The sequence below is a fragment of the Diorhabda sublineata genome, chromosome 1 (genome assembly GCF_026230105.1).
Source record: "Diorhabda sublineata isolate icDioSubl1.1 chromosome 1, icDioSubl1.1, whole genome shotgun sequence".
In the NCBI taxonomy this organism is placed as follows: Eukaryota; Metazoa; Arthropoda; class Insecta; order Coleoptera; family Chrysomelidae; genus Diorhabda; species Diorhabda sublineata.
This window is the reverse complement of record NC_079474.1, coordinates 474,482-502,235: the sequence shown is the minus strand read 5'-3', so window position 1 is coordinate 502,235 and position 27,754 is coordinate 474,482. Positions and strand designations below refer to the sequence as shown.

Below are 27,754 nucleotides of genomic sequence, written 5' to 3'. Positions count from 1 at the left end.
AGTTCTGTCGGAGACGCGTTCGTAGAAACACGCCGTGAACGAACTCCTGGTGAATACGATAAATACTTACGCGAAGTGTGCGCGGCGTATTTTTAACTTTCGATTATTATTATTATTATTATTATTATTATTATTATTATGTATTCCGAGAATTTCTCGAGGGTGATTTAACCGCGTATGGACGAATTAACTCGCTTGTTTCGTTTAATATTAACAAACAAAAATCGTAATGAACGTGGCTTAGAAAAAGGTAAAGTGTTTTTTAAAATTCCAAAAAAATACTATTAAAACATTCGAAAATGAACAAAATTTGTTATATTTCCAAAGAATTTCATCCTATTATTGACGTACCGCGTTTATTTTATTATTATTAGTATTATTTTAGTGGAAAATGAATTTTCTTTTTGGAAAATCACTTTTGAATATTAATTTCGCGAAAAAATCAACTTTTTCTTGTATACTTTTTTCAAAAACGGTTTTTTTTACATTAAATTCGGTAGAAAAACGGTTTTTCCGTGTACAATTTGTTGAAAAATGGTTTTTCCAAGTATTCAAAAACCAAAAATGATGAAAAATTCATTTTTCCAAGTTAGTACGTGTTCCAAAAAGGGTTTTTGATATTCAATTTAGTGGAAAATGGGTTTTCTTTTCAAAAAATCACTTTTGAATAATAATTTCGCGAAAAAATCAACTTTTTCTTGTATACTTTTTTCAAAAAACGGTTTTTTTTACATTAAATTCGGTAGAAAAACGGTTTTTCCGTGTACAATTTGTTGAAAAATGGTTTTTCCAAGTATTCAAAAACCAAAAATGATCAAAAATTCATTTTTCCAAGTTAGTACATGTTCCAAAAAGGGTTTTTTTGATATTCAATTTAGTAGAAAATGGGTTTTCTTTTCAAAAAATCACTTTTGAATAATAATTTCGCGAAAAAATCAACTTTTTCTTGTATACTTTTTTCAAAAACGGTTTTTTCCACATTAAATTCAGTAGAAAAACGGTTTTTCCATGTACAATTTGTTGAAAAATGGTTTTTCCAAGTATTCAAAAACCAAAAATGATGAAAAATTCATTTTTCCAAGTTAGTACGTGTTCCAAAAAGGGTTTTTGATATTCAATTTAGTAGAAAATGGGTTTTCTTTTCAAAAAATCACTTTTGAATAATAATTTCGCGAAAAAATCAACTTTTTCTTGTATACTTTTTTCAAAAACGGTTTTTCCACATTAAATTCAGTAGAAAAACGGTTTTTTCCGTGTACAATTTGTTGAAAAATGGTTTTTCCAAGTATTCGAAAATCAAAAATGATGAAAAATTCATTTTTCCGAGTTAGTACTTGTTCCAAAAAGGGTTTTTGATATTCAATTTAGTGGAAAATGGGTTTTCTTTTCAAAAACTCACTTTTGAATAATAATTTCGCGAAAAAATCAACTTTTTCTTGTATACTTTTTTCAAAAACGGTTTTTCCACATTAAATTCGGTAGAAAAACGGTTTTCCGTGTACAATTTGTTGAAAAATGGTTTTTCCAAGTATTCAAAATCCAAAAATGATCAAAAATTCATTTTTCCAAGTTAGTACGTGTTCCAAAAAGGGTTTTTGATATTCAATTTAGTGGAAAATGGGTTTTCTTTTCAAAAAATCACTTTTGAATAATAATTTCGCGAAAAAATCAACTTTTTCTTGTATACTTTTTTCAAAAACGGTTTTTCCACATTAAATTCGGTAGAAAAACGGTTTTCCGTGTACAATTTGTTGAAAAATGGTTTTTCCAAGTATTCAAAATCCAAAAATGATCAAAAATTCATTTTTCCAAGTTAGTACGTGTTCCAAAAAGGGTTTTTGATATTCAATTTAGTGGAAAATGGGTTTTCTTTTCAAAAAATCACTTTTGAATAATAATTTCGCGAAAAAAATCAACTTTTTCTTGTATACTTTTTTCAAAAACGGTTTTTCCACATTAAATTCAGTAGAAAAACGGTTTTTCCATGTACAATTTGTTGAAAAATGGTTTTTCCAAGTATTCAAAAACCAAAAATGATGAAAAATTCATTTTTCCAAGTTAGTACGTGTTCCAAAAAGGGTTTTTGATATTCAATTTAGTGGAAAATGGGTTTTCTTTTCAAAAAATCACTTTTGAATAATAATTTCGCGAGAAAATCAACTTTTTCTTGTATACTTTTTTCAAAAACGGTTTTTCCACATTAAATTCGGTAGAAAAACGGTTTTCCGTGTACAATTTGTTGAAAAATGGTTTTTCCAAGTATTCAAAATCCAAAAATGATCAAAAATTCATTTTTCCAAGTTAGTACGTGTTCCAAAAAGGGTTTTTGATATTCAATTTAGTGGAAAATGGGTTTTCTTTTCAAAAAATCACTTTTGAATAATAATTTCGCGAAAAAATCAACTTTTTCTTGTATACTTTTTTCAAAAACGGTTTTTCCACATTAAATTCAGTAGAAAAACGGTTTTTCCATGTACAATTTGTTGAAAAATGGTTTTTCCAAGTATTCGAAAATCAAAAATGATGAAAAATTCATTTTTCCGAGTTAGTACTTGTTCCAAAAAGGGTTTTTGATATTCAATTTAGTGGAAAATGGGTTTTCTTTTCAAAAAATCACTTTTGAATAATAATTTCGCGAAAAAATCAACTTTTTCTTGTATACTTTTTTCAAAATCGGTTTTTCCACATTAAATTCGGTAGAAAAACGGTTTTCCGTGTACAATTTGTTGAAAAATGGTTTTTCCAAGTATTCAAAAACCAAAAATGATGAAAAATTCATTTTTCCAAGTTAGTACGTGTTCCAAAAAGGGTTTTTGATATTCAATTTAGTAGAAAATGGGTTTTCTTTTCAAAAAATCACTTTTGAATAATAATTTCGCGAAAAAATCAACTTTTTCTTGTATACTTTTTTCAAAAACGGTTTTTCCACATTAAATTCGGTAGAAAAACGGTTTTCCGTGTACAATTTGTTGAAAAATGGTTTTTCCAAGTATTCAAAAACCAAAAATGATGAAAAATTCATTTTTCCAAGTTAGTACGTGTTCCAAAAAGGGTTTTTGATATTCAATTTAGTAGAAAATGGGTTTTCTTTTCAAAAAATCACTTTTGAATAATAATTTCGCGAAAAAATCAACTTTTTCTTGTATACTTTTTTCAAAAACGGTTTTTCCACATTAAATTCGGTAGAAAAACGGTTTTCCGTGTACAATTTGTTGAAAAATGGTTTTTCCAAGTATTCAAAAACCAAAAATGATGAAAAATTCATTTTTCCAAGTTAGTACGTGTTCCAAAAAGGGTTTTTGATATTCAATTTAGTAGAAAATGGGTTTTCTTTTCAAAAAATCACTTTTGAATAATAATTTCGCGAAAAAATCAACTTTTTCTTGTATACTTTTTTCAAAAACGGTTTTTCCACATTAAATTCGGTAGAAAAACGGTTTTTCCGTGTACAATTTGTTGAAAAATGGTTTTTCCAAGTATTCGAAAATCAAAAATGATGAAAAATTCATTTTTCCAAGTTAGTACTTGTTCCAAAAAGGGTTTTTGATATTCAATTTAGTGGAAAATGGGTTTTCTTTTCAAAAAATCACTTTTGAATAATAATTTCGCGAAAAAATCAACTTTTTCTTGTATACTTTTTCCAAAAACGGTTTTCCCACATTAAATTGGGCGGAAAAACGGTTTTTCCTATGTACAATTTGTTGAAAAATGGTTTTGCCGTATGAAAAAGGTAAAGTATCTTTTAAAATTCCAAAATAATACTAATAAAACATTCGAAAATAAACAAAATTTATTATATTTCCAAATAATTCCATCCCATTATTGACGTACCGCGTTTATTTTATTATTTTTCGAAGCAAAAACTTTCGATAAAAACCCGCTTTCGCATATATATCGTTTTTTAATAATCACATTTCGAGTTATTTTTATTCGAAAATGTCCGCAACGTCCTTAAAGTATCACAATTCATTTCAACTATATTCCAAATACGAGGGGCGATCAAAAAAATATTAATCCACAGAAGATACGTCGCGTTTTTTAATTGTGCAATCTCCGGGAGATACTGGACTAGATCCGAACATTTTCGTAACGTCAGATACAAAAAAAAAGGGTAAAATTAGTTACTGGGACAATCTACAGGGGTCGGCGGAAAGGTGTAATCAGATCAAATCTGATTACAACATTTTTCTTAGTATATTCACAAAATACTATTACAGTATGTTGTTATTCAGTCCGAAAAGTATTTACTCGGAATCTAACCACCGTATTAGTCTGTAATTTTGTATACAAGGCTATTGGAAAGTACTTTTTGGATAAATACTGATTAAGAGCTACATCCAGTGTTTACAGCTGATCCTTAAATACTGTTCCTTTTAAAATGTCTAGATTATGAGATGGTTTTAGTTGCCAGAGGTTTTCGTCTTTTATTATCCATGAATATCATATGGGAATGTATAGAAATCGGTTTTTATTTGTTGAACGTCCCTCGTAAAAACGTTTTTTTTTATATTATTGATTCGTATTTATGACTATTTAGTCGTCACATTCGGATTAGCGTATTAATAAGTATTTTTTTCATTGAATAGAACCGGTTTTGTTTCATGGAAATACCTTTTCCATAAGATAATTTTATAAAATTTTGCTTTCGTATTACACCGCACAGAAATAATAAATTATTTTATATAAACCATAAATGGGTAAAATATTTTTGAATAAAAAATTCATTTCAATTTCAGATACGTTCGTAATATGAAATATTTATAAATGTCGACGATTTGCTATAAACTTTAACATTTCTGTTAATAAAATTGTCTTATAATCATTTTTGAAAAAAAAATAAGAAAATAACTTTCACCATGTCGCCAAATCGGTCTCATATTTAAGTTTCACAAGTTTCTATCACAAAACTAGCTCTGCAGAAGACAGAAATGCCTCTATCGGGGCCAAATTTGAAATACACTCCATCTGAGATGAATAATTCAACAAACCCCCATTTCCCTTTCATAAAACGTTCTATTCTATTTTACTATGTTGCCAAATCGATCTCATATTCAAGTTTTACAAGTTTCTATCACAAAACCAGCTCTGCAGAAGACAGAAATGCCTCTATCGGGGCCAAATTTGAAATACACTCCATCTGAGATGAATAATTCAACAAACCCCCATTTCTCTTTTATAAAACGTTCTATTCCCTTTTACTATGTTGCCAAATCGGTGTCATATTCAAGTTTTACAAGTTTCTATCACAAAACCAGCTCTGCAGAAGACAGAAATGCCTCTATCGGGGCCAAATTTGAAATACACCTCGTCTGAGATGAATAATTCAACAAACCCCCATTTCTCTTTCATAAAACGTTCTATTCTATTTTACTATGTTGCCAAATCGATCTCATATTTAAGTTTCACAAGTTTCCATCACAAAACCAGCTCTGCAGAAGACAGAAATGTCTCTATCGGGGCCAAATTTGAAATACACCTCGTCTGAGATGAATAATTCAACAAACCCCCATTTCTCTTTCATAAAACGTTCTATTCTATTTTACTATGTTGCCAAATCGATCTCATATTTAAGTTTCACAAGTTTCCATCACAAAACTAGCTCTGCAGAAGACAGAAATGTCTCTATCGGGGCCAAATTTGAAATACACCTCGTCTGAGATGAAAAATTCAACAAACCCCCATTTCTCTTTCATAAAACGTTCTATTCTATTTTACTATGTTGCCAAATCGATCTCATATTCAAGTTTTACAAGTTTCTATCACAAAACCAGCTCTGCAGAAGACAGAAATGCCTCTATCGGGGCCAAATTTGAAATACACCTCGTCTGAGATGAATAATTCAACAAACCCCCATTTCTCTTTCGTATAACGTTCTATTCTATTTTACTATGTTGCCAAATCGATCTCATATTCAAGTTTTACAAGTTTCTATCACAAAACTAGCTCTGCAGAAGACAGAAATGCCTCTATCGGGGTCATATTTGAAATGCACTCCATCTGAGATGAATAATTCAACAAACCCCCATTTCTCTTTCGTATAACGTTCTATCCTGTTTCACTATGTTGCCAAATCGGTCTCATATTCAAGTTTTACAAGTTTCTATCACAAAACCAGCTCTGCAGAAGACAGAAATGCCTCTATCGGGGCCAAATTTGAAATACACCTCGTCTGAGATGAAAAATTCAACAAACCCCCATTTCTCTTTCATAAAACGTTCTATTCTATTTTACTATGTTGCCAAATCGATCTCATATTCAAGTTTTACAAGTTTCTATCACAAAACCAGCTCTGCAGAAGACAGAAATGCCTCTATCGGGGCCAAATTTGAAATACACTCCATCTGAGATGAATAATTCAACAAACCCCCATTTCTCTTTCATAAAACGTTCTATTCTATTTTACTATGTTGCCAAATCGATCTCATATTTAAGTTTCACAAGTTTCCATCACAAAACTAGCTCTGCAGAAGACAGAAATGTCTCTATCGGGGCCAAATTTGAAATACACCTCGTCTGAGATGAATAATTCAACAAACCCCCATTTCTCTTTCATAAAACGTTTTATCCTATTTTACTATGTTGCCAAATCGATCTCATATTCAAGTTTTACAAGTTTCCATCACAAAACCAGCTCTGCAGAAGACAGAAATGTCTCTATCGGGGCCAAATTTGAAATACACCTCGTCTGAGATGAATAATTCAACAAACCCCCATTTCTCTTTCATAAAACGTTCTATTCCCTTTTACTATGTTGCCAAATCGGTGTCATATTCAAGTTTTACAAGTTTCTATCACAAAACCAGCTCTGCAGAAGACAGAAATGCCTCTATCGGGGCCAAATTTGAAATACACCTCGTCTGAGATGAAAAATTCAACAAACCCCCATTTCTCTTTCATAAAACGTTCTATTCTATTTTACTATGTTGCCAAATCGATCTCATATTCAAGTTTCACAAGCTTCTATCACAAAACCAGCTCTGCAGAAGACAGAAATGTCTCTATCGGGGCCAAATTTGAAATACACCTCGTCTGAGATGAAAAATTCAACAAACCCCCATTTCTCTTTCATAAAACGTTCTATTCCCTTTTACTATGTTGCCAAATCGGTGTCATATTCAAGTTTTACAAGTTTCTATCACAAAACCAGCTCTGCAGAAGACAGAAATGCCTCTATCGGGGCCAAATTTGAAATACACCTCGTCTGAGATGAAAAATTCAACAAACCCCCATTTCTCTTTCATAAAACGTTCTATTCTATTTTACTATGTTGCCAAATCGATCTCATATTCAAGTTTCACAAGCTTCTATCACAAAACCAGCTCTGCAGAAGACAGAAATGTCTCTATCGGGGCCAAATTTGAAATACACCTCGTCTGAGATGAATAATTCAACAAACCCCCATTTCTCTTTCATAAAACGTTCTATTCTATTTTACTATGTTGCCAAATCGATCTCATATTTAAGTTTCACAAGTTTCCATCACAAAACTAGCTCTGCAGAAGACAGAAATGCCTCTATCGGGGCCAAATTTGAAATACACTCCATCTGAGATGAATAATTCAACAAACCCCCATTTCTCTTTCATAAAACGTTCTATTCCCTTTTACTATGTTGCCAAATCGGTGTCATATTTAAGTTTCACAAGTTTCTATCACAAAACTAGCTCTGCAGAAGACAGAAATGTCTCTATCGGGGCCAAATTTGAAATACACCTCGTCTGAGATGAATAATTCAACAAACCCCCATTTCTCTTTCATAAAACGTTTTATCCTATTTTACTATGTTGCCAAATCGATCTCATATTCAAGTTTTACAAGTTTCTATCACAAAACTAGCTCTGCAGAAGACAGAAATGTCTCTATCGGGGCCAAATTTGAAATACACCTCGTCTGAGATGAATAATTCAACAAACCCCCATTTCTCTTTCATAAAACGTTTTATCCTATTTTACTATGTTGCCAAATCGATCTCATATTCAAGTTTTACAAGTTTCTATCACAAAACTAGCTCTGCAGAAGACAGAAATGTCTCTATCGGGGCCAAATTTGAAATACACCTCGTCTGAGATGAATAATTCAACAAACCCCCATTTCTCTTTCATAAAACGTTCTATTCTATTTTACTATGTTGCCAAATCGATCTCATATTCAAGTTTTACAAGTTTCTATCACAAAACCAGCTCTGCAGAAGACAGAAATGCCTCTATCGGGGCCAAATTTGAAATACACTCCATCTGAGATGAATAATTCAACAAACCCCCATTTCTCTTTTATAAAACGTTCTATTCCCTTTTACTATGTTGCCAAATCGGTGTCATATTTAAGTTTCACAAGTTTCTATCACAAAACTAGCTCTGCAGAAGACAGAAATGCCTCTATCGGGGCCAAATTTGAAATACACTCCATCTGAGATGAATAATTCAACAAACCCCCATTTCCCTTTCATAAAACGTTCTATTCTATTTTACTATGTTGCCAAATCGATCTCATATTCAAGTTTTACAAGTTTCTATCACAAAACCAGCTCTGCAGAAGACAGAAATGCCTCTATCGGGGCCAAATTTGAAATACACTCCATCTGAGATGAATAATTCAACAAACCCCCATTTCTCTTTCAAATAACGTTCTATCCTGTTTCACCATGTTGCCAAATCGGTCTCATATTTAAGTTTCACAAGTTTCTATCACAAAACTAGCTCTGCAGAAGACAGAAATGCCTCTATCGGGGCCAAATTTGAAATATATCTAACTTCAAATGAATAACTCAACAAACTCACTGTTTTTATCAATTTTTGTTTTTATCTTACGTCGCTGTATGCCTCAAATTCATTCTATATTCTTTCTAATGTTGCTTACCGTAGTTTGCGGTCGTTTAAAATTATATAACTTACAGTAATTAAATAAAAAATCAGTATTTGTTTTAGTGTGTGTTATTTTATACAGTTAAGTTAGTGTGTGGTCTGCTTTATTAATAAATAATCAACTAAAACGTAAATTTATTTAAAATAAAAATAGTTTTCGGTAAAATTTCGACGAATTAATCATTTTTCGTTTAAAAATTTGTTTTTTTCTCTTTAGATTCCCCGTTTAGACCCCGACAAAACCATGCCATACCATTTTTATAGAAAAAAATAATAAAAAAAAAAAAAAAACAAAAACATTCACAAAGGAATCGAAAATGTTAATCAATCTAGTGAAAACAGTGGCGTGTTTCTATTTGTGCTTATCGATAACGACGTCAGACGCGTATTACAAAACTAGCGACCGGACTTTTTTAAAAAAACCGCCCCCGTCGAATAACCGCGACAATTACAACAAACAATCCAGATATACTAAATTCGATAAGGTCATGTCGCGTATCAACAAATTAAATTACGACGAAGACCAACCCGACGACGGGGTATACAGAATCAGACATAAAGGCTGGACCGGCAAAAAGATCTTTTCGACCACCCCCAGTACTACCACCGAAATGGATCTGTTCGAAACTTACGGAGAAATGGAAAACGAAGACGAATTCGACGATTACGACACAAATTTGGTGAGTAGACAATTTTTTTTTTACACTAAAAAGATTTAGGATACAAGATACTTTTCGGATTAACCTCGTACGTGATCCTCGAAACGAAATCAACGTGAAAAATCACCCGCATTTCGTTTAAAATGAACCAAACGGGTTTTTTTAGCGAGCTTTTGATCAGCATTAAGCGATTGTGCACCTACCTTTCGCACGATTTTTTCATATGTATAACATTTTACGTCAAATTTCGTTTCTGGTATAGTTGACGTGATAATTTATGGCGCGGTGATATTTTTTTCAACTATTATATCGAAAAATTCGGAAATTTGAAAAAAAAAATAGACGTACTTGTATAAAAAATTCTATATTTCAAAAACCGCTCGAGATATCGATTTATTTTTTAGATAAATCAATTGAGAAAACATCCCTCCAATTAATTATTCATATTGGATTAATTAAGTTCCATATTCGCGAGAAATATACAGGGTGAAAGTTGAATAACTTTTTTTTTTTTAAATAAAACTATATAGTATGTATAATAGTGAAAAGGCAACGTTGTAATACAAAAAAATGAGAAGAGGAAAGTCGAAACTATCAAATAAAACAATACAACGGCCCTTTTCGTCAATATACAAAGCGAGTTAAAAACTTAAAGTTTAAATTTTTGAAACAAACTTTCAAATTTCCATTGAGACCCCTTTCTTTTGAAATATAAAAAAAAATTGGTTTCCAATTCTGCTAAATATCTTCGAAAAGAGATTTATTGATACAAGGAGTTCGAAAAATATATCGGTTATTCGGAAAATCCACGAAAATAAAATTAGATCTTTTTTACTAATCCTGTATACTTTTGGATACGTCCATATGCAATATAATCATGTAGAAATTGTTTATCTTCCCTGATAAATTTAAATTTATTCATTTAACGCTAAATTATAACGAAATATACTTTAAAAAACACTCTAAATACTAATTAACCCTCGTATAATTACGAAATAACTTCTTCGAACTTCATTATTTTACGTGACGACAAAAAGAAACTGTAAACTATGAACATAACTGTATTCGCATGTCTAATTTGACTGTAAATAAATATGAAGAAAATTAGAAAACAATCAACACCTGCGACGCATAATTATTTGTTTCTAAAAAGTAACTACTCACTACCTTTCCTTCTATACCCATACCAATGATCATTATCGATATTTTAATAGCTTTGTTTTTTGTTTACCATCTCAAAATTACTTGTTGTTGACCACTATATTTGGCAACGTCGTAACTATGATCTCCGAGAAACGTTTGTAATTTTTCTGTTCCCCTCGTATATTTTTTTCGGATACGCGGCATACTTTATTTGAATAGTAACAGCTGCTACTTCAGATATAATTATTTTTGGATGTTAAATTATAAATTCATAACTATACTTTCGCGGATCACTTGAATGCAATCGAACGAAAATAGACTTAGAAAATTTCTTCGAATACATTATTGTATATATAAATATATTTATAAATTTGGCATGGTGTCTATTAGATTTTATCGTTATGGAAACCTTCCAATGAATAATTCCCGTATCAAATTCACTAAATATTTTACTGATACATATTTATTACAAATATGTTTCTTTCTAAAATTAAAAATAAAATGTAAACAAAGCAATTAGGAGACGAAGTAACATAACCTAGAGAAGCGACCTACTGATTTATTTGTATCGTTATTAGATAAAAGTTAACGAAGTTAACATATTTAATTCGAATCTCATATATTCGAATATTATATGCCTAATAAAGAATTATATAATTCTATCAATAAACATTCAAATAAATTTCTTAAAATAAAATAAAATAATTGGCGCGTAATCTGCATCTGTCATCCGTCATCGTTCACTATCAACGGGAGCTAATGGCCTCGATTGTGAAAGAGACCAGCCAAAGTGTAGTTATTTCTATCGATTTACATTTTGTGTTTAGAAAATTGAACACAGAAATAAATAAATCGCTTGAAATTATTAATTCGATAAGTATATTTTTCCTTTGAATCATTTGGTGATGAAAAATTCCATTTGTTACGTATCGATTCGGAATCGATAGTTGTTCCTACCCACAAACAAAACTGTACACTTTCATCAGTGTTGCCAGTTGTAGATACATAATATTTTTTATCATTATCCTTTGTATTATTTACTCTAAATAAAAAATTCTCCTAGAAACTAACCGTTTTTTGTTCGAATGAGATTCCAGCTATTTTAACATATTACGTAATATTACGTGAAATTTTACTTTACTGAACAAATGTTGTGTTCTCGGTATTTTTAAACGAATATAGTCCAGTGAATGTAGTCAATTTTTTTGTTGAAACATGAAAATTTCAATATTAATATGATGTGTATTAAAATTATTAATCATTTTTTAAAATTGTGGCATTAAAATAAAGTGTTTTTTGTTCCAAATTCGTAACTAAATGTTTTAAATCGAATATGGAATTGTTTCACGTAATATTCACTTTATTGACTGTTCTATAAGTAAATTTATATTTATACATTTCGGAATTTGTCTGACTTATTTCAAATTTGAGAGATGGCCATTTATACGAGGTGGAAAAATAAAGTTGTTCTAAATAAATTTACGAAATGTAGTTCTAGTTCAGTGACGTTGAAAATTTAATAGAAATATTCATTTGGGGCATGTTTACATCGGGACGTTACAGAAATTTATTAACAATAAGATTAGGGGTTATCGATTTGGCGACATACTATTAATAATTATTAACGATTCATTAATATTTATTTACATAATCACTCGAAATGTTTTATGCAGCATATTTATCTCGAAAAACCCACTGCCACGTTATAAAACAGTTCAAAGATCAATTAGAAATTTTCAAATCGATATTTCTTAATCGAAATTTAAACAATTCTCATTTTAATAAACAAATAACCAAAGTTAAATAAAAACGGGGTGGAAAATAATTATTATTCTTTGTACCAAAAATATAGAAAGATAAGATCTTACGTAGACTCGACTTTTTGAATGCCCCTACAAAAAAAAAATCAATCAAACACTTGTGTTCCAAATTTTTGAGCATCCCTCGTATTTCCCGTTTCATTAAAATCTGCTTATCGTGCTCCTAACGATTGGAGGTCTTTCAAAATGTGTAAATAATGAGTCTAAATGTCGGATAGGTCTAAATCCACCTCAAAAATATTAAATCAATAAATTTAAATATTCCAAAATATCGTGTCCGTATTTTGTAGACACCCTGTATTATAATTCCTTCTTAATTACAATAAAATCATACTTATTTTTAGATAATTAATGAATAATTGTTCTAGTTAATATATTTCCCTTCTTTAATAAAAGATAACAGCTGTTTATATATATATATATATATTAAATAAACTGGCTTTCTAAGAATTTTTTGACATACTACTTTGCATCGTTTGATTTCGTTGTAAACGCGACAACATTGTATTGTTACATTTACAATAAGCGAGAAGAATTGATTTATATCGATTTCGTTAATGATATTTTTACTTGGTGTTTGTTCGGAAATAAAAAAGAAGAAGAAAAAGACGTCTGGTAAAATATCCCAAACAAATCATATAGAAAAACAAATAGTCGTGGGTAATTGTTATTTATAGCCGAATCCGAGAAGATTAGGACGGAAAACGATGTTCAAATAAATCAAATCAACATATTTTCGAAACATTAAATAATGTTTTGTTTATAAATAACTTTTACCAGTTTGATGGCAATTTCTTCAGTTCAAATAAACGGTTAGAAAATTTCGTCGGATTCTCGGCTTGTAATTAAAACGGAAAAAAGTTTTTATAGTTTTTAAATATTTAGACAATGTATCGTTAACGGTACGATCACAAAGGGTAAGATCACGGCCGTTTCTTTTAAATAAATAACATGAAATTTACGGAAAAATCGTTAAAATTTGTTTACGACTTTAATAGAAATAATTTTTCTCTTAATTTATTACGTTTTCTATGATAAGTTTTAAAATAATAATAATAAAGTAAATTAAAAGACAGTGGCGGAACGCGGTAGGTTTCCACGTTGACAGATTGTCAACTCACTAAACTGAAGTTGGCTACAGAGCTACAAGGGTTGTATGAAAAATTCCCGATCAAACAAAGATACGAGACATTTTAAATTCTTCTCAGTTGAACATTTCTCGTATGTAAGTGAAACTTTCGAGGTTAGGAAACAGAAAAATGTCGGTGGGGTAAATATTATAAGAATGACTATGCTATGATGAATTAATAAGTCACTAACAACACGTTGCTTTCATAAAAATCTATTGGAAATACTGACAAAACTCGTTAATGGTTCGATTTTAAAATTAATTAGCCTGTCATCGATAATCTTGTTTTGATAAAAAATAATTAATTAGTCTGGTGTAGCGGCACGTCATTAAAAACAACGAAAAAATAATTTCTACAGAGTGAAAAACAAATTTTTATTTATTTATCGATAGGGGAGCAGGGTATTATCTCCCCAGGGGAGTAAAACAAAAAGCGAGTAGTGTCGATTTGATTTATTTCCACGAAAAATATTTTTAACGATGTAAACTAGTGGAAAATCTCGTTTAAAATAAAATGTCTACGTCGTTTAATGGTATTTTTAAGGTTTTTTAACAGTCCGCTGCTGTCTGTGGGTAGTCTAAAATAACAAATTAAAACATCAACATAGTGAGTAAGTTATGAGGAATGTCAAGATGTGACCGGAGCGGCCGATTCGGCGATTTGCATCGCCTTTAATCAAAACAGACCTTCCACTTTAGTTCGGATTCGATGTACAACGACCCATCAAGACGATTATGATGCACTCGTCTTTAATTGGCAGACGAAACTACACTCAGAAAAATAAAACGGAACGATCTGAAAATTCTAAATCGCTTTAGAATGTTCTACAAAGTTCTAGAAACTCCCCGAATGATTAGGAAGGTTCCGAAATAGAACGCAATTCATTATGATAGATTCAGAATGTTCTACAAAGTTCTAGAAACTCCCAGAATGATCTGGAAGGTTCCGAAATAGAACGCAATTCATTATGATAGATTCAGAATGTTCTACAAAGTTCTAGAAACTCCCCGAATGATTAGGAAGGTTCCGAAATAGAACGCAATTCATTATGATCGATTCAGAATGTTCTACAAAGTTCTAGAAACTCCCCGAATGATCTGGAAGGTTCCGAAATAGAACGCAATTCATTATGATCGATTCAGAATGTTCTACAAAGTTCTAGAAACTCCCCGAATGATTAGGAAGGTTCCGAAATAGAACGCAATTCATTATGATCGATTCAGAATGTTCTACAAAGTTCTAGAAACTCCCCGAATGATTAGGAAGGTTCCGAAATAGAACGCAATTCATTATGATCGATTCAGAATGTTCTACAAAGTTCTAGAAACTCCCCGAATGATCTGGAAGGTTCCGAAATAGAACGCAATTCATTATGATAGATTCAGAATGTTCTACAAAGTTCTAGAAACTCCCCGAATGATCTGGAAGGTTCCGAAATAGAACGCAATTCATTATGATAGATTCAGAATGTTCTACAAAGTTCTAGAAACTCCCCGAATGATTAGGAAGGTTCCGAAATAGAACGCAATTCATTATGATCGATTCAGAATGTTCTACAAAGTTCTAGAAACTCCCCGAATGATCTGGAAGGTTCCGAAATAGAACGCAATTCATTATGATAGATTCAGAATGTTCTACAAAGTTCTAGAAACTCCCAGAATGATCTGGAAGGTTCCGAAATAGAACGCAATTCATTATGATAGATTCAGAATGTTCTACAAAGTTCTAGAAACTCCCCGAATGATCTGGAAGGTTCCGAAATAGAACGCAATTCATTATGATAGATTCAGAATGTTCTACAAAGTTCTAGAAACTCCCCGAATGATTAGGAAGGTTCCGAAATAGAACGCAATTCATTATGATAGATTCAGAATGTTCTACAAAGTTCTAGAAACTCCCAGAATGATCTGGAAGGTTCCGAAATAGAACGCAATTCATTATGATAGATTCAGAATGTTCTACAAAGTTCTAGAAACTCCCCGAATGATCTGGAAGGTTCCGAAATAGAACGCAATTCATTATGATAGATTCAGAATGTTCTACAAAGTTCTAGAAACTCCCAGAATGATCTGGAAGGTTCCGAAATAGAACGCAATTCATTATGATCGATTCAGAATGTTCTACAAAGTTCTAGAAACTCCCCGAATGATCTGGAAGGTTCCGAAATAGAACGCAATTCATTATGATCGATTCAGAATGTTCTACAAAGTTCTAGAAACTCCCCGAATGATTAGGAACGTTCCGAAATAGAACGCAATTCATTATGATCGATTCAGAATGTTCTACAAGGTTCTAGAAACTCCCCGAATGATTAGGAACGTTCCGAAATAGAACGCAATTCATTATGATCGATTCAGAATGTTCTACAAGGTTCTAGAAACTCCCCGAATGATTAGGAAGGTTCCAAAATGAACGCAATTCATTATGATCGATTCAAAATGTTCTACAAAGTTCTAGAAACTCCCCGAATGATCTAGAAGGTTCCGAAATAGAACGCAATTCATTATGATCGATTCAGAATGTTCTACAAAGTTCTAGAAACTCCCCGAATGATCTGGAAGGTTCCGAAATAGAACGCAATTCATTATGATCGATTCAGAATGTTCTACAAAGTTCTAGAAACTCCCCGAATGATCTGGAAGGTTCCGAAATAGAACGCAATTCATTATGATCGATTCAGAATGTTCTACAAAGTTCTAGAAACTCCCCGAATGATCTGGAAGGTTCCGAAATAGAACGCAATTCATTATGATCGATTCAGAATGTTCTACAAAGTTCTAGAAACTCCCCGAATGATTAGGAAGGTTCCGAAATAGAACGCAATTCATTATGATCGATTCAGAATGTTCTACAAAGTTCTAGAAACTCCCCGAATGATTAGGAAGGTTCCGAAATAGAACGCAATTCATTATGATCGATTCAGAATGTTCTACAAAGTTCTAGAAACTCCCCGAATGATCTGGAAGGTTCCGAAATAGAACGCAATTCATTATGATAGATTCAGAATGTTCTACAAAGTTCTAGAAACTCCCAGAATGATCTGGAAGGTTCCGAAATAGAACGCAATTCATTATGATAGATTCAGAATGTTCTACAAAGTTCTAGAAACTCCCCGAATGATCTGGAAGGTTCCGAAATAGAACGCAATTCATTATGATAGATTCAGAATGTTCTACAAAGTTCTAGAAACTCCCCGAATGATTAGGAAGGTTCCGAAATAGAACGCAATTCATTATGATAGATTCAGAATGTTCTACAAAGTTCTAGAAACTCCCAGAATGATCTGGAAGGTTCCGAAATAGAACGCAATTCATTATGATAGATTCAGAATGTTCTACAAAGTTCTAGAAACTCCCCGAATGATCTGGAAGGTTCCGAAATAGAACGCAATTCATTATGATAGATTCAGAATGTTCTACAAAGTTCTAGAAACTCCCAGAATGATCTGGAAGGTTCCGAAATAGAACGCAATTCATTATGATCGATTCAGAATGTTCTACAAAGTTCTAGAAACTCCCCGAATGATCTGGAAGGTTCCGAAATAGAACGCAATTCATTATGATCGATTCAGAATGTTCTACAAAGTTCTAGAAACTCCCCGAATGATTAGGAACGTTCCGAAATAGAACGCAATTCATTATGATCGATTCAGAATGTTCTACAAGGTTCTAGAAACTCCCCGAATGATTAGGAACGTTCCGAAATAGAACGCAATTCATTATGATCGATTCAGAATGTTCTACAAGGTTCTAGAAACTCCCCGAATGATTAGGAAGGTTCCAAAATGAACGCAATTCATTATGATCGATTCAAAATGTTCTACAAAGTTCTAGAAACTCCCCGAATGATCTAGAAGGTTCCGAAATAGAACGCAATTCATTATGATCGATTCAGAATGTTCTACAAAGTTCTAGAAACTCCCCGAATGATCTGGAAGGTTCCGAAATAGAACGCAATTCATTATGATCGATTCAGAATGTTCTACAAAGTTCTAGAAACTCCCCGAATGATCTGGAAGGTTCCGAAATAGAACGCAATTCATTATGATCGATTCAGAATGTTCTACAAAGTTCTAGAAACTCCCCGAATGATCTAGAAGGTTCCGAAATAGAACGCAATTCATTATGATCGATTCAGAATGTTCTACAAAGTTCTAGAAACTCCCCGAACGATCTGGAAGGTTCCGAAATAGAACGCAATTCATTATGATCGATTCAGAATGTTCTACAAAGTTCTAGAAACTCCCCGAATGATCTGGAAGGTTCCGAAATAGAACGCAATTCATTATGATCGATTCAGAATGTTCTACAAAGTTCTAGAAACTCCCCGAATGATCTAGAAGGTTCCGAAATAGAACGCAATTCATTATGATCGATTCAGAATGTTCTACAAAGTTCTAGAAACTCCCCGAACGATCTGGAAGGTTCCGAAATAGAACGCAATTCATTATGATCGATTTAGAATGTTCTACAAAGTTCTAGAAACTCCCCGAATGATTTGGAAGGTTCCAAAATGAACGCAATTCATTATGATCGATTCAGAATGTCCTAGAAAGTTCCGGAAAGTTCTAAAATGAGTACAAACAATTGTAATCGCTTTAGAATGTTCTACAAAGTTCTAGAAACTCCCCGAATAATTTGGAAAGTACCAAAAGCGACTTACAATGTCGTAGAAATTTCTAGAAAGATCTGGAAAATTTCAAAATGTATACTACATAGTATTATTATTGATTTAAAACAACCAAATCGAAGAGATGTACATCTAAATATTCTAGGCCCATAATTTTTGAAATCGATAAATGTTTTAAAAGAAATAACTAATTCTAAATCGACGCAATTCATGATTATTTCCCAGACATAACTTGGAAATATATTAGAGTTAGTACATTTCGGTGTTTTAAGGTTGCCACAATCCCACAAAGAAAATGTTTGTTAACCAAATTTGGTTGTGACCTTGACATAGGACGAAATACTAATTAAAGACGGCAGTGTTGCCGGCTCTGGCTCCTCTAGTTTCGCGTTTTTTGAAAATATGTAGTCGTTGTCGTATTTTTCGACTGTACCTCGTGAAATCCTAGCAGGACGATTGTGTTGCGAATCGGGTGTGTTGGAAGATAAATTTAAACAAGACAAATCGATTTGCACGGTGCATAATTTAGTAGAAGAAATCCATTATTTATAGATCTATGGGAATGCGAGTTTTCAGACCATCTGTCTTTTAACCGCAGACCTCGCCTTTATGATATCATCGAAATGGACGTTTATAGATAGAAAACAATGCGCAACCGCAATTCAAAGTTCAAAGGCCGAAAAAATATTTTTTTTTTTATTACAAAGTTATAAAAAAGAAGAAGAAATGCGATTTTTGCAATAAATTAATTAATAATAATGAGAAAAACACTTCTTGATACATAGTTTTATAAAAAAATTTGCTTTCGTCTATTTGTCAGAATTAAGTAATTTTAAATCATCACAGCTTGGCCTATTTTATTAGTCCAGTCGGAAAAACTGCAAAATCGAGTTTTTGTCAAATATGCTTGAAATTATGTGGAAAATTGTGTACAAAATTGTGGATAAAATAAAAATGTTCTTAACCACCGGTAAGGGGGTGAAAAAAAAAAAATAAAAACTACTCCAAAATACGATTTTTTCGGTAAAATTTCGATAATATCGAAAAAAGTTTCAAATAAAAATTGTAAAGCATAAAATTTTAGGTCTACATCATCTAAACCACTAAAATGCCTCCACCCCCAGGGCGGTTCAGAGTACTAAAACAAAGAAAATTTAAAAAAAAAATTGTAAATTGTAGAAAAAAAAATAATTTTTCATATTTTCTATCAAAATTGAAGGGGTACAACTCGATATTTCAGTTAAAACAAGTAGAAATCCAATATGACAATTAAAAAAATTGTTTCCCTTCCTAAATTTTTTATACAACAAAAGTTTAATTTTCATATTTTTTTAGTATTCTGAACGTCCTAGGGGTAAAAGGGTACGTCTTAGGGGAAGAATGGTCCATATAAGGTAGGCCTAAATTTTTATATTCCACAATTTTTCGAAATTTAACCAAAAAATCGTATTTTGGGGTAGTTTTCAATTTTTTTCACCCCCTTCTCGAAGATTAAGAATTGTTTTTATTCGTCCACAGTTTTGTAAGCATTTTTTCCTATAATTTTTCGTCAGAATGAACCCGATTTCTTAGTCTTATTGACTGGACTATAAAAGATATTTTAAAATAAATAATATGGCGTAGACATACGCCATATTTACATATTTTTATTTCGTGCTTCTTTTCGGAAACAATACGGATTACGTGGTAATAACACAGTCGACGGTTCGAGTTGCGTCAACAAAAAGTAAACACCAAGTCGTCTCTCCCGTGAAAAGACGAGTTTTATCTTCGTAAATCCAAAAACAAACGAGAACATTTAATTATTCAACGAAAATTTCCCAAAGGAAATGTAAATTTATTTTGTCACACGAGAATACGGGCGTCCAAACAAACGCGGAACGCAACCAATAACAATTAAAAATTTTAACGTATGTGTGTCGACTGTAATAATTTATTACAATTTATTTAATATATTACGCAATTTCCGCGACCGGTTCGAACCGCCGCGTTTTACATTTTCTCTAGGAAAACATAGAAATATATAAACACCGTACGCACCTCGTATATAAAACGTAAAAAATAATTTTGATATAACGAAAGATATTTCCACCTACGTGAATAAAAATTGTATTGTTGCAACATAAATCCTTTCTCCAACACGACGACGTCGTCGTCTTCAAAGTGACCTTGAAAATGTACGAACGCTTGTACGTACATACAACACCATCGCAGTTTCGCACAATGCAAACTGGTTTTATAATATTTCTACTATTCCGAAGTCTTGTTCCATATTTTTCTTCCGGTTATCGTAGTCGACATATCACACTAGACGATGGCACTTTAAGTACCACGAAAAGAAGAATGATTAAAAAAAAAAAAGAAGAAGAAGAAGAACCCGTAGAACTTGATTTTACGTATTATATAACGATGTACGGTAATTTCATTGAAATTAAAAATTATATACAAGAAAAAACGGTGGTTTGAAAAAAAAATATAAAGTTTTTTTCGTCCGTTATATTTAATAAAAAGTAACCGTTTTAAATTTTTTGTCAATCTCTAATTAACGTTCGATTCGATATTGAAATGATTTAATCTTGGTTATACTTAGAAAAAAAAGTTAATTGACGTTCGATTTTTTGTCCTAATTAAAATTTCATGTTTGAAAACTTGAAAATCTTATTAAATAAAACAGTATTTAATTTTAAATTAGAAAATTTATGACTCCATCGCATTTATTCATAAAGTTGCATTATAACCTTTCATGTATAGTAGTATCACGTGATAAAAAGGTGGTGTCTTGATTTTAAATGGAGGTGGTGCACCAACAACTGCAACCACACAAAAATGTTTTTAGGAAGACATCTATGTGATTCTTTATAACTTAATATTAGAAAACTCAACTACAAAACAGAGTTTTCATAGACAAATGACGAGTCGTTTTTAGGAAACGACAGTTCTCGAAGAAAAATGACAGTTTGTTTTGAATACACTCAGTTTTCATAGACAAACGTTGTGGGAAAACACATTCTTCCAAGAAAAATGACAGTTTGTTTTGAAAAAAGTAATTTTTCATAGACAAATGACGATTCGTTTTTAGGAAACGACAGTTCTCGAATAAAAATGACAGTTTGTTTTGAATACACTCAGTTTTCATAGATAAACGTTGTGGGAAAACACATTCTTCCAAGAAAAATGACAGTTTGTTTTGAAAAAAGTAATTTTTCATAGACAAATGACGATTCGTTTTTAGGAAACGACAGTTCTCGAAGAAAAATGACAGTTTGTTTTGAATACAGTCAGTTTTCATAGACAAACGTTGTGGGAAAACACATTCTTCCAAGAAAAATGACAGTTTGTTTTGAAAAAAGTCATTTTTTATAGACAAAAAGAAAAATGACAGTTTGTTTTGAATACAGTCAGTTTTCATAGACAAACGTTGTGGGAAAACACATTCTTCCAAGAAAAATGACAGTTTGTTTTGAAAAAAGTCATTTTTCATAGACAAATGACGATTCGTTTTTAGGAAACGACAGTTCTCGAAGAAAAATGACAGTTTGTTTTGAATACAGTCAGTTTTCATAGACAAACGTTGTGAGAAAACACATTCTTCCAAGAAAAATGACAGTTTGTTTTGAAAAAAGTCATTTTTCATAGACAAATGACGATTCGTTTTTAGGAAACGACAGTTCTCGAATAAAAATGACAGTTTGTTTTGAATACACTCAGTTTTCATAGACAAACGTTGTGGGAAAACACATTCTTCCAAGAAAAATGACAGTTTGTTTTGAAAAAAGTCATTTTTTATAGACAAAAAGAAAAATGACAGTTTGTTTTGAATACAGTCAGTTTTCATAGACAAACGTTGTGGGAAAACACATTCTTCCAAGAAAAATGACAGTTTGTTTTGAATACAGTCAGTTTTCATAGACAAACGTTGTGGGAAAACACATTCTTCCAAGAAAAATGACAGTTTGTTTTGAAAAAAGTAATTTTTCATAGACAAATGACGATTCGTTTTTAGGAAACGACAGTTCTCGAAGAAAAATGACAGTTTGTTTTGAATACAGTCAGTTTTCATAGACAAACGTTGTGGGAAAACACATTCTTCCAAGAAAAATGACAGTTTGTTTTGAAAAAAGTCATTTTTCATAGACAAATGACGATTCGTTTTTAGGAAACGACAGTTTTCGAAGAAAAATGACAATTTGTTTTGAAAAAAGTCATTTTTCATAGACAAATGACGATTCGTTTTTAGGAAACGACAGTTCTCGAAGAAAAATGACAGTTTGTTTTGAATACAGTCAGTTTTCATAGACAAACGTTGTGAGAAAACACATTCTTCCAAGAAAAATGACAGTTTGTTTTGAAAAAAGTCATTTTTCATAGACAAATGACGATTCGTTTTTAGGAAACGACAGTTCTCGAATAAAAATGACAGTTTGTTTTGAATACACTCAGTTTTCATAGATAAACGTTGTGGGAAAACACATTCTTCCAAGAAAAATGACAGTTTGTTTTGAAAAAAGTCATTTTTTATAGACAAAAAGAAAAATGACAGTTTGTTTTGAATACAGTCAGTTTTCATAGACAAACGTTGTGGGAAAACACATTCTTCCAAGAAAAATGACAGTTTGTTTTGAAAAAAGTCATTTTTCATAGACAAAAAGAAAAATGACAGTTTGTTTTGAATACAGTCAGTTTTCATAGACAAACGTTGTGGGAAAACACATTCTTCCAAGAAAAATGACAGTTTGTTTTGAAAAAAGTCATTTTTCATAGACAAAAAGAAAAATGACAGTTTGTTTTGAATACAGTCAGTTTTCATAGACAAACGTTGTGGGAAAACACATTCTTCCAAGAAAAATGACAGTTTGTTTTGAATACAGTCAGTTTTCATAGACAAACGTTGTGGGAAAACACATTCTTCCAAGAAAAATGACAGTTTGTTTTGAAAAAAGTAATTTTTCATAGACAAATGACGATTCGTTTTTAGGAAACGACAGTTCTCGAAGAAAAATGACAGTTTGTTTTGAATACAGTCAGTTTTCATAGACAAACGTTGTGGGAAAACACATTCTTCCAAGAAAAATGACAGTTTGTTTTGAAAAAAGTCATTTTTCATAGACAAAAAGAAAAATGACAGTTTGTTTTGAATACAGTCAGTTTTCATAGACAAACGTTGTGGGAAAACACATTCTTCCAAGAAAAATGACAGTTTGTTTTGAAAAAAGTCATTTTTCATAGACAAATGACGATTCGTTTTTAGGAAACGACAGTTTTCGAAGAAAAATGACAATTTGTTTTGAAAAAAGTCATTTTTCATAGACAAATGACGATTCGTTTTTAGGAAACGACAGTTCTCGAAGAAAAATGACAGTTTGTTTTGAATACAGTCAGTTTTCATAGACAAACGTTGTGAGAAAACACATTCTTCCAAGAAAAATGACAGTTTGTTTTGAAAAAAGTCATTTTTCATAGACAAAAAGAAAAATGACAGTTTGTTTTGAATACAGTCAGTTTTCATAGACAAACGTTGTGGGAAAACACATTCTTCCAAGAAAAATGACAGTTTGTTTTGAATACAGTCAGTTTTCATAGACAAACGTTGTGGGAAAACACATTCTTCCAAGAAAAATGACAGTTTGTTTTGAAAAAAGTAATTTTTCATAGACAAATGACGATTCGTTTTTAGGAAACGACAGTTCTCGAAGAAAAATGACAGTTTGTTTTGAATACAGTCAGTTTTCATAGACAAACGTTGTGGGAAAACACATTCTTCCAAGAAAAATGACAGTTTGTTTTGAAAAAAGTCATTTTTCATAGACAAAAAGAAAAATGACAGTTTGTTTTGAATACAGTCAGTTTTCATAGACAAACGTTGTGGGAAAACACATTCTTCCAAGAAAAATGACAGTTTGTTTTGAAAAAAGTCATTTTTCATAGACAAATGACGATTCGTTTTTAGGAAACGACAGTTTTCGAAGAAAAATGACAATTTGTTTTGAAAAAAGTCATTTTTCATAGACAAATGACGATTCGTTTTTAGGAAACGACAGTTCTCGAAGAAAAATGACAGTTTGTTTTGAATACAGTCAGTTTTCATAGACAAACGTTGTGAGAAAACACATTCTTCCAAGAAAAATGACAGTTTGTTTTGAAAAAAGTCATTTTTCATAGACAAATGACGATTCGTTTTTAGGAAACGACAGTTCTCGAAGAAAAATGACAGTTTGTTTTGAATACACTCAGTTTTCATAGATAAACGTTGTGGGAAAACACATTCTTCCAAGAAAAATGACAGTTTGTTTTGAAAAAAGTCATTTTTCATAGACAAATGACGATTCGTTTTTAGGAAACGACAGTTCTCGAAGAAAAATGACAGTTTGTTTTGAATACAGTCAGTTTTCATAGACAAACGTTGTGGGAAAACACATTCTTCCAAGAAAAATGACAGTTTGTTTTGAAAAAAGTCATTTTTCATAGACAAATGACGATTCGTTTTTAGGAAACGACAGTTTTCGAAGAAAAATGACAATTTGTTTTGAAAAAAGTCATTTTTCATAGACAAATGACGATTCGTTTTTAGGAAACGACAGTTCTCGAATAAAAATGACAGTTTGTTTTGAATACACTCAGTTTTCATAGATAAACGTTGTGGGAAAACACATTCTTCCAAGAAAAATGACAGTTTGTTTTGAAAAAAGTCATTTTTTATAGACAAAAAGAAAAATGACAGTTTGTTTTGAATACAGTCAGTTTTCATAGACAAACGTTGTGGGAAAACACATTCTTCCAAGAAAAATGACAGTTTGTTTTGAATACAGTCAGTTTTCATAGACAAACGTTGTGGGAAAACACATTCTTCCAAGAAAAATGACAGTTTGTTTTGAAAAAAGTAATTTTTCATAGACAAATGACGATTCGTTTTTAGGAAACGACAGTTCTCGAAGAAAAATGACAGTTTGTTTTGAATACAGTCAGTTTTCATAGACAAACGTTGTGGGAAAACACATTCTTCCAAGAAAAATGACAGTTTGTTTTGAAAAAAGTCATTTTTCATAGACAAATGACGATTCGTTTTTAGGAAACGACAGTTTTCGAAGAAAAATGACAATTTGTTTTGAAAAAAGTCATTTTTCATAGACAAATGACGATTCGTTTTTAGGAAACGACAGTTCTCGAAGAAAAATGACAGTTTGTTTTGAATACAGTCAGTTTTCATAGACAAACGTTGTGAGAAAACACATTCTTCCAAGAAAAATGACAGTTTGTTTTGAAAAAAGTCATTTTTCATAGACAAATGACGATTCGTTTTTAGGAAACGACAGTTCTCGAATAAAAATGACAGTTTGTTTTGAATACACTCAGTTTTCATAGATAAACGTTGTGGGAAAACACATTCTTCCAAGAAAAATGACAGTTTGTTTTGAAAAAAGTCATTTTTCATAGACAAATGACGATTCGTTTTTAGGAAACGACAGTTCTCGAAGAAAAATGACAGTTTGTTTTGAATACAGTCAGTTTTCATAGACAAACGTTGTGGGAAAACACATTCTTCCAAGAAAAATGACAGTTTGTTTTGAAAAAAGTCATTTTTCATAGACAAATGACGATTCGTTTTTAGGAAACGACAGTTTTCGAAGAAAAATGACAATTTGTTTTGAAAAAAGTCATTTTTCATAGACAAATGACGATTCGTTTTTAGGAAACGACAGTTCTCGAAGAAAAATGACAGTTTGTTTTGAATACAGTCAGTTTTCATAGACAAACGTTGTGAGAAAACACATTCTTCCAAGAAAAATGACAGTTTGTTTTGAAAAAAGTCATTTTTCATAGACAAATGACGATTCGTTTTTAGGAAACGACAGTTCTCGAATAAAAATGACAGTTTGTTTTGAATACACTCAGTTTTCATAGATAAACGTTGTGGGAAAACACATTCTTCCAAGAAAAATGACAGTTTGTTTTGAAAAAAGTCATTTTTTATAGACAAAAAGAAAAATGACAGTTTGTTTTGAATACAGTCAGTTTTCATAGACAAACGTTGTGGGAAAACACATTCTTCCAAGAAAAATGACAGTTTGTTTTGAAAAAAGTCATTTTTCATAGACAAATGACGATTCGTTTTTAGGAAACGACAGTTTTCGAAGAAAAATGACAATTTGTTTTGAAAAAAGTCATTTTTCATAGACAAATGACGATTCGTTTTTAGGAAACGACAGTTCTCGAAGAAAAATGACAGTTTGTTTTGAATACAGTCAGTTTTCATAGACAAACGTTGTGAGAAAACACATTCTTCCAAGAAAAATGACAGTTTGTTTTGAAAAAAGTCATTTTTCATAGACAAATGACGATTCGTTTTTAGGAAACGACAGTTCTCGAAGAAAAATGACAGTTTGTTTTGAATACAGTCAGTTTTCATAGACAAACGTTGTGGGAAAACACATTCTTCCAAGAAAAATGACAGTTTGTTTTGAAAAAAGTCATTTTTCATAGACAAATGACGATTCGTTTTTAGGAAACGACAGTTTTCGAAGAAAAATGACAATTTGTTTTGAAAAAAGTCATTTTTCATAGACAAATGACGATTCGTTTTTAGGAAACGACAGTTCTCGAATAAAAATGACAGTTTGTTTTGAATACACTCAGTTTTCATAGATAAACGTTGTGGGAAAACACATTCTTCCAAGAAAAATGACAGTTTGTTTTGAAAAAAGTCATTTTTTATAGACAAAAAGAAAAATGACAGTTTGTTTTGAATACAGTCAGTTTTCATAGACAAACGTTGTGGGAAAACACATTCTTCCAAGAAAAATGACAGTTTGTTTTGAATACAGTCAGTTTTCATAGACAAACGTTGTGGGAAAACACATTCTTCCAAGAAAAATGACAGTTTGTTTTGAAAAAAGTAATTTTTCATAGACAAATGACGATTCGTTTTTAGGAAACGACAGTTCTCGAAGAAAAATGACAGTTTGTTTTGAATACAGTCAGTTTTCATAGACAAACGTTGTGGGAAAACACATTCTTCCAAGAAAAATGACAGTTTGTTTTGAAAAAAGTCATTTTTCATAGACAAATGACGATTCGTTTTTAGGAAACGACAGTTTTCGAAGAAAAATGACAATTTGTTTTGAAAAAAGTCATTTTTCATAGACAAATGACGATTCGTTTTTAGGAAACGACAGTTCTCGAAGAAAAATGACAGTTTGTTTTGAATACAGTCAGTTTTCATAGACAAACGTTGTGAGAAAACACATTCTTCCAAGAAAAATGACAGTTTGTTTTGAAAAAAGTCATTTTTCATAGACAAATGACGATTCGTTTTTAGGAAACGACAGTTCTCGAATAAAAATGACAGTTTGTTTTGAATACACTCAGTTTTCATAGATAAACGTTGTGGGAAAACACATTCTTCCAAGAAAAATGACAGTTTGTTTTGAAAAAAGTCATTTTTCATAGACAAATGACGATTCGTTTTTAGGAAACGACAGTTCTCGAAGAAAAATGACAGTTTGTTTTGAATACAGT

General features: G+C 31.5%; 1 protein-coding gene across 1 annotated transcript in view; it reads left to right on the top strand.

Moving 5' to 3' along the window:
- Positions 1-27,754, top strand: part of LOC130448658 (uncharacterized) — a 37,966-nt gene continuing 10,212 nt past the window's right edge. The window contains exons 1-2 of the mRNA XM_056786119.1: positions 1-250; positions 9,078-9,540. Of these exons, the coding sequence (XP_056642097.1) occupies positions 9,178-9,540 (363 nt within the window). The 5' untranslated portion in view covers positions 1-250; positions 9,078-9,177. The remainder of the gene's footprint in view (positions 251-9,077; positions 9,541-27,754) is intronic.